Raw genomic sequence first — 12,709 nt, forward strand, 5'->3', positions numbered from 1 at the left:
ACATTTGAACAAAGTCCTTGCAAAGTCTTTTAATATCTGACAACATAATTTACTATTTCTGGGAGTAATCTGTCATATACTACTTCTTTGCTTAACTATCCCCAAAATTGACTGTACTGCATACAAAAACTGAATCATCCAACCTTTGGTATTAAAATGGCAATACATTTTGAACACTATTTTGAAGGTGATTCATGTACCCGTGTTAGTTGCAGGGTTGCTCTGGCCATCGTCTGAATATTGATACAGAGTTTGCAGGGGTTCTTCAGACCCTGGGAAGTACTGCGGACAGACAACAGAAGCATAACATGAGATCGTTGTTAATGGTATTTTTTTTCTTTCTAACCTATTTAGTGGGGGAATAGAAAAATATCATGCATACTATGCAGTACAATGCTGGCCATAAGTCTTGACAACCTGCAATTCTGTCAGATAATGCTCAATTTCTCCCAGAAAATGATTGCAATTACACATGCATTGTTAGTAATATTTTTCATTTATTTTGCTTGCAATAAAAAAAATACAAAAGAGAATGGGGAAAAAAATGAATCATTATCATTTTACACAAAACTCCAAAAATGGGCCGGACAAAAGTATTGGCACCCTTTGAAAAATCATGTGATGCTTCTCTAATTTGTGTAATTAACAGCACTTGTCACTTACCTGTGGCACATAACAGGTGGTGGCAATTACTAATTCACACTTGCATCCAGTTAAAATGGATTAACCCAACCTCTGACCTATGTCCTTGTGTGTACCACATTGACCATGGAGAAAGGAAGACCAAAGAACTGTCCGAGGACTTGTGAAGCAAAATTGTGAGGAAGCATGGGCAATCTCAAGGCTACAAGTCCATCTCCAAAGACCTGAATGTTCCTGTGTCTACCATGTGCAGTGTCATCAATAAAGGCAAAGCCCATGGCACTGTGGCTGACCTCCCTAGATATGGAATGAAAAGAAAAATTGATAAGAGATTTCGACGAAAGATTTAACGGATGGTGGATAAAGAACCTCGACTAACATCCAAACAAGTTCAAGCTGTTCCGCAAACCTAGGGTACTATCCGTCAGTGTCTGAATGAAAAGGGACTCTATGGTAGGATCCTCAGGAAGACCCCACTTCTGACCCAGAGACATAAAAAAGCCAAGCTGGAGTTAGCCAAAACTTACCTGAGAAAACCAAAAACGTTTCGGAAGAATGTCCTCTGGTCAGATGAGACAAAAGTAGAGCTTTTCGGAAAAAGGCATCAACATAGTTTACAGGGGGAAAAAAATTAGGCCTTCAAAGATTAGAACACGGTCCCCACAGTCAAACATGGCAGAGGTTCCCTGATGTTTTGGGGTTGCTTTGCTACCTCTGGCAATGGACTGCTTGACCGTGTGCATGGCATTATGAAGTCTGAAGACTACCAAAAAATTTTGTAGCATAATGTAGGGCCCAGTGTGAGAAAGCTGGGTCTCCTCAGAGGTCATGGGTCTTCCAGCAGGACAATGACCCAAAACACACTTCAAAAAGCACTAGAAAATGGTTTGAGAAAAAGCACTGGATCTGAAAATGGCACCCTTCAAATCTCAGAGACCTGGAGCAGTTGGCCAAAGAAGAATGGTCTAAAATTCCAGCACAACATTGTAAGAAACTCACTGATGGATACTGGAAGTGGTTGTTCGCAGTTATTTCATCTAAAGGTTGTGCGACCAAGTATTAGGCTGAGGGTGCCAATACTTTTGTGCGGCCCATCTTTGGAGTTTTGTGTAAAATGATAATGATTAAATTTTTCTTTGTTTTATTCTCTTTTGTGTTTTCTCATTGCAAGCAGAATAAATGGAAGATATTACTACCAAGGCATTTGTAATTGCAATCATTTTCTGGGAGAAATTGAGCATTATCTGACAGAATTGCAGAGGTGCCAATACTGCACTTGTCAGCACTGTAAATATATATTAGGGAGAAAGGCTACAATGGCTGAAATGTTTTCTGTTTGGTTGCGAGACGCTTGAATAAATAGTATTATCAATTTGAAGTTGGCACCTGATTTGTATATATGTAGGCCTGTCACGATAACAAATTTTAGTGGGCGATAAATTATTGCGATATGCGATATTATTGCGCCCCCCCAACAATTTTTTTTAACCAATATGCAATAACACAGTAAGAATACAGTATATATTAATAATACTAACTAATATTAAGTACACCCATTTAAACGCGATAAACGTTTACTCTTGAATTCAAAAATACTTTTTAAGAAATCCCAACTAAAAACAATAGACCATGCCTCTTTTAAGTAAAAAACAACAATATCAATACCGCACAGAAACACAGAATAAATAAAATGTCTTTTTCAAGGAAAGATTAAATTGCACTTCAGTAACTTAAGCATTTAGGCACAGGGGTATAAAGTTGTAGTAACACAAACGACTGCACTTCAACAACAGAGAAAAATACATTAATTAAGTAACAGTATCAAAAATTTGGCTTCATGAAGGCTAGGTTTATACTACAGGTCTTAATACACAAATCTGATGTTTTTTTTCATGTCTGTTTTTTTGGTGTGCCCGTTCAGACTGCCTTTGTCCATACAGCCCGTTCAAGTATCACGCATACGCACTACTTCGCAGTCAGAGATGCGCAGAAGCATCAAAACAAATTACACATGCTAGCTATATGTCATTCCAGGGTGACCATATTTTGATTTCCAAAAAGATGACACAAATAACACACATTAACAATCCCCGTTTAGTCCTTTATTCAAAGTTTATATGGACTGATAGAACGTATACACGCACGCACATAAGCCTTGACTTGTGTGCGTGACATGACGTGGGTGTGTCAATTTGCCCCGTCTCGGCCATGTAAGCAATACTGAAATATTGCTCATTCGGCGCATAGAATTAAAATCGAAAAATGTTAGGCTTATCCTTTTCTTCATTTATTTTTTTATGACCGTGTTCAAGCCCGCTTCATGCATAAAAGCAGCATTCAAGCGAGAAGCTAATGCCCAGCTACATCGCTCCCGTCCTGCCTGCCGCTTTCGCTTAGCTGACATCATTGCTGCATGAATTCCGATTCGGGAGACTTGAAAGTTCAGACCGCCACCCACATACTGGAAAAATGTGGCCTAAATCGGGTTTTGACCACATACGAAAGTGACCCAGATCGGATTTGAAATGGTCGAGTGCTATGAGACTTGTCACGTTCAGACCGTCAAGTTAATGCCTCACTCAAGTCGGAAAAACACGAAAAAATCGGATTCATGCATTAAGACCTGTAGTATGAACGTAGCCTTAGGCTAGGTTCAAATTTGTAAAACGAACATACCCAGAAGTCAATAAAACAGAGTGAAGCCTCATCTCAGCACTTTGCGCTGTTTGTAACAAGGAAGCCGAACTTTTAACAGCACGTCCGCCACACGTCTGCTGCACGCTTGCACGTGAGGCGATAAATGCTGCCTTCATTTTCATTTACCGTGCGATAAATGGAATTATTGCATATCGCGACAGGCTTATATATATGTATATAGTTTTAATAAATAAACATGATAATACAGTGGTACCTCTACTTAAGACACCAATTGGTTCCGGAAGTAGTCTCTTAACCCGAAAATTTTGTAAATTGAGACGCGTTGTACATGTAAATTCCCTAATCTGTTCCAAGCACTACTGACACGCCACACACTTATAATTGGGGTACAAATGGAAAAAACAATAGCCAAACAAATTTGAATCATTTCATATACCTATCCTAACCGTTAATACCTGTGATTAAGTCGACAACACAAAATGCAAAAAAAAAAAAAAAAAAAAAAAAAACATAAATCTTACCTTTTGAGAGAGGCAATGTCCTCTTTCACAAGATCGATGGTGCCTATTGCCTATCTCACTCTTCGTTACATAAAAACGTGAGACCTATGCTTTAATGTGTTACTAATGTAATGAACCGCGTGTGGGCTTAAAAACTCTTCGTGAGACAAAAACACCAGGAGCCTTGTGCTCTTTTGGCTCAGATGTCGATCTACGGCCGCTTTATCAACAACACCGTCGCGCCTGTGCACCCCATCGTACTGCGACACCCAAATTGAAACGTCATCAACAATAGGCATATAGGAGAGCGGAATTCCACTACTAAGCATGATGGGAAATATTATGAGCAATTGGGCAGCAGATCTTTAGGCGCGACATATTAAGGCAGAAAGCACAAATGTATCTTTTACAGTATTGTATTTTTCCCAATATTTTTGCCTCTCGTAACCCGAAATTTGTTTCTTAACAAGAGGCTACATTTTCTCGTTTAAATGTGTCGTAACCTGAAAATAGCCTTTAAAGAGATGTTCATGAGAGGTACCACTGTAGTCACATTCCTATCGAAACTCTAAACTAAAAGTTAAAAACAAAAATTTAAAGGATACAGTGATCCCTCGTTTTTTGCGGTTAATGGGGACAAGAACCCGCCGCGATGAGTGAAAAAACACAAAGTAGCGCCCCCCCCACCAATTTTTTTTTTTTTTTTGTGTATTCAAGGTATTTATTCAAGTTTAGCATGGGAAAGAGATACATGTAAGACACGGTTTTTCAATTTCTTTCCCCAAAGTATAATAATAATAAAAAAAAATCTTTTATGTATATACAGTGGGGAGAACAAGTATTTGATACACTGCCATGGCAGTGTATCAAATACTTGTTCTCCCCACTGTATTTAACAGATGTTTATGTTGCTAGGGTCATACTCTAGAAGCTTGTCAGCGTAACAATGTGACGTCACCGCCCTGCGATGTCAACACCAACGCCGACCTACTAATTAAACGAATTTTACAAATTGTCTAAAAATGAAAACATTAATAGGGGTTTCAATATCAAATTATTTTAACTCATAATAACGTTTATCTTTTAAGAACTACAAGTCTTTCTATCTGTGGATCCCGTAAATGAATGGTTTAGGGCTGCAGCTATCAAATATTTTAGTAGTCGATTGACTACCGTAATTTCCCGAATATAAGGCGCACCCGTGTATAATGCGCACCCCAAATTTACTTGTAAAATTTGGGGAAAATTATTGTACCCGTTTATAACGCGCACCCTAATTTTAGCACCAATAAATAGAAGAATACAAGAAAACAGAGCTCGTGTACAGATACAGAGATGTCATTTTACTGACTGGTGAAACACAGCACAAGCATAGCACATTGGTAGTTCAAAACATTACCGTAAACTGACAATATTTACGGTAATAATATGATTTGACAACTTCTCCAACTTACCAGAATCTAGGAGAAAACAAAACGGATGTGACTTTTCTTTTAAAGGCTGCTGTATAACTTGCTCGTTTCCTCATGATGAATAAATGTTTCTTCCATGGATTGATACGGTAAAACTACTGAACTATTGTTATTTGGGTTTGAGTTTCCCGAGGGACCGATATAGTTGACGGACACAGGAAGTGTGTGTCCTTACATTTGTTATGCTCCGAATTGTGGAGCTGCAATAAACGTCGACTCAAATGAGTTCAAGAAACTAAATTCTGTGCTTTATGAAGAGTGAAAAAAGCAGAATTTAACACAGACGAAATCATTCGGCCGATTAGTGTTAAGTATTACCGAAACAAAATGGTGACGTCACGTACCGTAATGGTCGGCAACGGGTCGCCGCATACGTTTCTTCAACACAACGTGGCCGTGTCAATGAAAAAAAAATCGGTTTATATATATATATGTAATACATATATATTTCTGTCTCCATCCATGTACCCGTTTATAATGCGCACCATGAGTTTACAAGTTGATTTTGGGGGAAAAAAGTGCGCGTTATATTCGGGAAATTACGGTAGATAGCTGAGCCTCAAACGGTTTTTTTTTTTTAAAGTGAGGATCTATGTACAACAAAAGAACAATTGGCTAACTTACATAGAAAACCCGATAGCTTAGATGCTATAAAACGCTTTTTTTTTTTTTTTACCATCATCTTAACAAATGGTTCAGACACATATTTCCACAAAAAAAAGGCTAAATAGACCTATAAACTACATTATGAATGCATTAAAAACATTAGCTCAAACAAAAACTTAGCTTACGTTGGATTCAGCCATGTGAAAAGAGGCAGACCAGAGGGCAGTGTACCCACCCTAATAATGAATCTAAATGCAAACAATTTCAAAATAAACCATTACAATGTCACTTTAATTAAATGAATACTCGAAGCAACAAAATTTAATTCGAATATTTTTTTCTAATTGAATACTCGAGTTAACCGATTAATCGTTGCCGTTCTAGAATGATTTTTAAGCACTTAAAACGTAATAATTATGATAAGTTTTAAGCATGTTACAGTCCCACCGAATGAGTTCTACACAAGAATAAAGTATAAAAATGCTTTTTTTTAAATTAAATGCTTCATTGTGTAAGTCCACTCAAATCCACTCAAGCTGCTCACTTTCACACGAGTTGCCACAGCAACTGTTTAACAAGTTAAATGATGATTGACACATGCAGGGCTTTGAAGTTTCGGCTTCCAAGCATCTCTGGCAAGATCACACCTTAACGTCTGTCAATCAACCTAACTTGAATAAGCAACTTCAGAGCACTTCCTGAGCAAGAAAAGCGGCAAGAGCGAGAGTGAGAGACTACGCGAGCAGATCCGGACAGCTCTATAAATTATTGCATTTATCCATTAATTTTTTTAATTGAATAAAAATCTGCATTGAACTACGAGCGCGAAGTTTAAAGTGCAAAGTAGCGAGGGATCACTGTACATGCACATGTGGCGTTTGGTCAAGATGGTACCACCTCTGCCTCAATTTGAGCCAGAAAAAAACCCCTGATGTTGCAAGGGTCAGTTCAATTAAGTGCCCGTTGGCATTGTACCATCCAAGTGTTAAAGTGTATATAAACTTTTAACAGATTACCTGCATTAGATAAGTCATGATTTTCACAATCTCCTCCATGGAAGGCCGCTGAGAAGGATCTTTAGACCAGCAGCGGGTCATCAAATTTTCAATTGGCTTGGGTAAAGTTTTGATTAAAGGTGGTCTTGTGCCTGGAAATAAACACAACTCGGATAAAAACAGTAGTAACATCCCACAAGAGAAAACACATTTTAAAAGTAGACTAAATTTCAGTTGACAAAGACCAAATTTATAACTGTATTAAGATGTCCGTATTTTTATTTCCCATCCTTCTGACCCACCATTGTGCACAGCCCACATAATACGGAACGCTGGTCCTCCGATTTCATCAAAGGGCTTCCTGCGTGTGACCACCTCCCAGAGAATGATCCCCCAGCTGAACACATCACACTTCTCGCTGTAATTGCTACCTAAGTAAAGAGGAACATAGTCATTTTTAGATCAAGAAAATCATTGCTCCAAACAATTGACCTTTTGCAAACTCCACCTCCTAAACGGCTATCAACCAATCATACGTCGTAGAGACCGTTGATAAGGGATCATGAAAACCCAGATGCCCCATTACCTAATTGATTGATTTGGTTTTGAGATCGCCAACTCCCACAAAACTTACCAATATGGTGAAACGATGCGCCTAAGGAACATCTAAATCAGATAACAAGTACCCCAGGAGTGTATCAGTATGAATGCGGTTCTTTACCTTCTCAAAGCTGGAAAAATAACTGGATTTCAATGGCTTAAACAGTCAGGACGAATGACGTCGTTCCCCACTCACAGACTTCATAATGTAATGACATGACACATTCCCCAGTCACTGCCGCACGCCTTCCCGAAGGGGGCCGTCCCATGGGTCACATGCAGCGATATAACGCCAGCTTTAGGTTGAAAAAGTACGAAAGCTGTACTGCATACAAACAGGAAGGATTGTCTCAGGAGTTATTTGTTTGAGGATTCAAGGCAGTTATTATATTTTTCATATCATGCATGCATTTTGAAACGTGAAAAAAATCACTGGGAGAAATTAGCCGCTACAATTGGCATTATACTTCGCAATATTTATGTAAAATAACTGCTAACTGCCCATTTTTTTGCTTTTAACCATGAATCGAGACTGCTTCACGTCTATATCTATAAAGAATTCAGGGATTTAAGCATTTATTCACAAGAATTTTTGACGCAATAAACTCTTTGTTTTAATAAGGGGGCCGCCACAGTGACTTAAAGACTAGCAGCAGATTTGACATATTTACGTCAAATAAATGCTAACTACACTTTTTTTTGTTTTTTTTGCATTTAACCAAGAATCGAGACTGTTTTATGTCCATATCTATAAAGATTTCAGGGATTTAAGCATTTATTCACAAGAATTTTCAAAGGAAGCAGCTCTTTGTTTTAATATGGCGGCCGCTAATTTGCTTACAGACTTGCATCATAGTTCGCAATATTTACGTAAAATCCATGCTAACTGCACGTTGTTGTTTTTTTGCTTTTAACCAAGAATCGAGACTGTTAGCTACAAAGAATTCAGGGATTTAAGCATTTATTCACAAGAATTTTCAACGGAAAAAGCTCTTAGTGTTTCCACTCGGTCAGGCGGAGATAGGCCCCCAAAGAATTGGCCCAACGCCCCGCGTCCCGTCAATACATTATGAAGTCTATGCACCACCAAAGTCTCCAAAATAAACAAGAATATGTACTTGTTCTCTTAAGGTAAGATTAAGCTAACCCCAGAAGCTAACGAGTGAACCGTCTTGGCTAAAATGCTTTAGTAGAGGCAAGAACACTCAAAATTGGATATCAAAGTTGTAGTTACTGTTATTGAATATTATATCACATTAGGATGTCATTGCTATAGCTTCTATAACGTTCTAAGTATATTGATTTCATTACATTAAGTCATTTAAAATGTCTTCATTCATAGTCTGTTCTATTAGCTTGCTAACATTAAAGCTAAGCTTCTTGTTAAACAGTGTCCAGTTCAATTAATTTTGCTTTTATTGTTCAAGTAGCATATTGTGAACAGACACCTTAATATCCCAAATTTCCCATGCAGCTGTATACCAGGACCATAAGAATTTATCACCAATGATTGCCTTGCTACAGGAAAGAAGCCTACCATTCATATCTTATCAAAAAATAAAGGCGCAGGCAAGGGCGTAGGTTTGCATAGGGACGGTAGGGACATAACACTACCAACTTTTCAGGATGCTCAAATTGTCCCCGCCAACTTTTAAGCAATCTCATTTGCTTTATATAGAGTTCAGTTACATAGGTTAATGTAGTTTTCCCATATGTTGTAAGGATAGAATTGACCCTACCATTATAAAGTGATTTCATTATTTTCAGACTTACATTTACCCCTTTTCACTTGCTGAATGCGCCAGTCCATTTTTTTCCTATCTAAAGCACGTTTGATTGGCTGATGACTTGACTCCTCCCACACACACACACGCTCTCACAGACCTGATAGAAATGCAACATGTCTGCAAAATGCCCCCTATCCTGGTCCCTTCAGAGAGGAGGGATATTAGTTTTTTTTGGACAGCAGCAGCAGCAGCCACATCAATGTTGTGGAGGTGGGGAACACACCACTAATTTTGCTACTGAAAGTCCAACCTGCATCAGAGTTAAACTGTGTGAAATTGTTAACCTGTATAACTCGAGTAGGAAGCTGCTAAGAGAGAAGTGTGTTTGTTTTCTACTGTTAACGTCAATTAAACTGTGAGAAATGTAGAAACCCAAGGTTTACCCCTCCTCCCCAATTTTCATTTTTATTTTATTTATATGGTCATTAGCCTATCAATTAATTAGGTTTATATTTGTGAGAAATGTAGCACTGACCCCCCTTTCCCCAATCTGTTTGGTCTTATTAATGTCCTGTCCCGAGCAAAAAAGTGTACATGCAGCTTATGCTGTTATATCATCCCTATCAGGTCGCGTCAGGTGTTCATTCACGGCCGACGTGCTGCCGTGGTATGCAAGCTTGGCATTGCAAAGACTGCACACGACAGTGTACCCTCCTTTGTTTCCTCCATGTCAAGTCCATGCTTTGGCCACTCTGGCACGCTTTTTTGGCTTTGTGCCGCTTTGCCCGCTTGCATCCCGAGCGTACACCATTCTCAACTTTCCACGCAAACTAAAATGGTATCTGACTGCCACTGTTGTTACCTTTTCTTTTGTAAAAAATATCTTTAGTAAGGGGGGAGTATTAATAAATTTTAGAATTACGCTTTGTTATTAATGAAAAAAATTAAAAGTGTTCGTTGGCGGTCACTGAGTAGCCTTTGCGATCACTACACAAAAATAGCAATGCAAATTACCCCCAAGAACAGTCAGAGAAGTAACACAACCAGAGAATATAATATACTGGACTGTCTCAGAAAATTAGAATACTCAATATTCTAATTTTCTGAGACAGTCCTGTATATTTTCTATGTAAAGGACGTCAGCCAAGGTCGGCCCCCCACATTTTTACCACGCCAAATCTGGTCCCCTTTGCAAAAAGTTTGGACACCCCTGCTTTAAATGGTGGATTAATGTACAGGACTGTCTCAGAAAATTAGAATATTGTGTATTCTAATTTCCTGAGACAGTCCAGTATAAAAAAGACAGGGCATATGGTGGTAAAGGATAGATTGTTGAAACTGGAGAATGTCAGTGGCGTAAGGCAATGCACACAAGAAAAAGGTCGATAGAAAAGCTAAAATCTATTTTTCGACACTCAGTCTATCTCTTTAACTGAACATTTGTATGTTCTTCCACATCTTTACCAGTGAATTTGGACCAGGGACAAAATTTTCAGACAGAATTGGTAGGTTTAGCTCAGTAAACATCTCGGTCGTACACTATTTCCATGCATTTACTATTAGGGACAAACGGGAGGTTAAACCGCCTAGCCACAATTGCTAACGTCACGGATATTAATGAAAATTAATGAAAGTGACGTGTTGCTTGCGGTACGCCATTGCTGTTGTTCCAATGTATTAAACAATTATTTCCACTAAGATACACATGATAAAGGTCTTGCCAGTCACTTTAACCCAAATTTTGGAAAAAGTCAAATACTTACCTTCAAATACCTCTGGGGCCATCCATGCTGCACTGCCTTTGTTGTTTGTCATATGAGTCTGAATGTCACATGCCGTTCCAAAGTCACATATCTTGAGTACAGTGCCACCAGCAACAAGCAGCAAACTGCAAAAAGACAGAATGAGCATAAAACCTGCAATGTAGTTAGTTTGGAATGAGTGGACTGGATGGATGGGCAAGTGGGTGGTTTTCAGGTGGATGGAGGAGGAGCATGCGTCGAGGGTCATACTTGGGTGGCTTGAGGTCCCTGTGGATCAGAGCCTTCGGTTTCATGCCATGGAGGTAGGCCACACCCTGGGAACACTGTAAACACCAGCTCATGGCATGGGAAGCAGAGTAACAGGGTAGTGGTTCAGCACCATGCAGCACTACGAACAAAAAAAGTAAAGTCAAGGCACTGGCAATGACAACATACAAATGCCGAGAGAAGAACGACACATGCACAGGTCTGACAAAATATGTTAGCCTGTATATATTTTGGATTATTCTCTATTTCACGAAGAACAACTTGAACACTAGGCCTGCAAGCAGGACTGAACGGGCCCTCGCAATCTAGCGCAACTCGGACAGTGTGCAGGTCAGGGTGGTGGCAGATCGTCCTCTCTAATCATCTCATTAGAACCTAACATGCTCGAAAATTGCCTCTTTACATTCACACACCTAAGAGATAAAAACCCCTATTGGAGAGAGTACTACAAAAAAGGAGTGAATAAAGGGTCATCACGGCAACAGACAGAGACATGTGGACATGGGCCGTAAAATAAGTATTTCAAAAGGTCTTGAAACTACACGACCAACCTGAAAAGAACTGGAAATATATTAGAAAAATGAGTGACTTTCTATTGCCACTAGTTGGCGCTATAGGGTTGATGCAAATGACCCCTACAGGACCCTTCAGAGTATGACTCAACAAGCACGAGATGTTTGGTGCAGATATGTTGTAGAAGTTATGACTGTTCAAAACTTGTGGTGAGACGAAATGGCTTCAGTCATTTTCACTTCTCCTGTTGGACTCTTCTGCTTCAACCAAACCTCAGTATTTTTCATCAGGCACTTGAGCTTATTACTTTATTACTTGAGCTCTTATGGCTCCCCTGATGCAGGTTTCAGATAAATATATTTTTTTCCTTGGAGGAGGAGCCTGTTTAGTAAAAAAAGGCATTTCCTGTTCCCACTAGGGGGCGCTAGGCCTAATGGGTAATGTTTCAATGCACTCATGTTAAGGGTGGGATCCAGCACATACATGCCAGATATGAAAAAGATTGAACGTTGTGTCAAGGAGCTATTGGCCGACTTTGGCACCACGCCCAGGTCAGACCCATGAATGAAAACGCACCATTTTGAAAAGTTTAGATCTCCTATGTCTCCTAAATAGTCTCACCAATTTTGAAAATGATCCAACTAACTCCCTCTGTGACAAGGTCTCAAATGTGCACCCTGTTAATTGATAAAAATTTCACATTCGATCCAAAATACCCGATTTCCTGTTGGGTTTGGAATATGGGTTCAAGAGACTTTTTGGAGCAGTTTTGCACAAGGTATCGACTCCCCAAATTTCATTGCTCTACGTTAAAAGAACCTAATAGGAAACGCCTTTTTGAAAAATTCAAGGGGGCGCCACTGAGCCATTTTGTTACATTTTTTTGTAACGTCACAAGATTATCAAAATCCACGCAAGGCCGCATGTATGTGCAAAATTTGGTGAGTTTTCGTGCATGTTTAGGCC

General features: G+C 39.2%; 1 protein-coding gene across 5 annotated transcripts in view; it reads right to left on the reverse strand.

The window, feature by feature from the left end:
• The window catches only part of map3k7 (mitogen-activated protein kinase kinase kinase 7), a 65,809-nt gene that overhangs the window by 31,349 nt on the left and 21,751 nt on the right, over window positions 1-12,709 (reverse strand). For all 5 annotated transcript variants that reach the window (XM_057822579.1, XM_057822578.1, XM_057822577.1 and 2 more), the window contains exons 6-10: window positions 11,213-11,351; window positions 10,964-11,088; window positions 7,176-7,304; window positions 6,895-7,025; window positions 201-282 (exon numbers count right to left, since the gene is read on the reverse strand). In XM_057822579.1, coding sequence (XP_057678562.1) covers window positions 201-282; window positions 6,895-7,025; window positions 7,176-7,304; window positions 10,964-11,088; window positions 11,213-11,351 — 606 coding nt within the window. The remainder of the gene's footprint in view (window positions 1-200; window positions 283-6,894; window positions 7,026-7,175; window positions 7,305-10,963; window positions 11,089-11,212; window positions 11,352-12,709) is intronic.

The sequence above is a fragment of the Corythoichthys intestinalis genome, chromosome 19 (genome assembly GCF_030265065.1).
Source record: "Corythoichthys intestinalis isolate RoL2023-P3 chromosome 19, ASM3026506v1, whole genome shotgun sequence".
NCBI lineage: Eukaryota > Metazoa > Chordata > Actinopteri > Syngnathiformes > Syngnathidae > Corythoichthys > Corythoichthys intestinalis.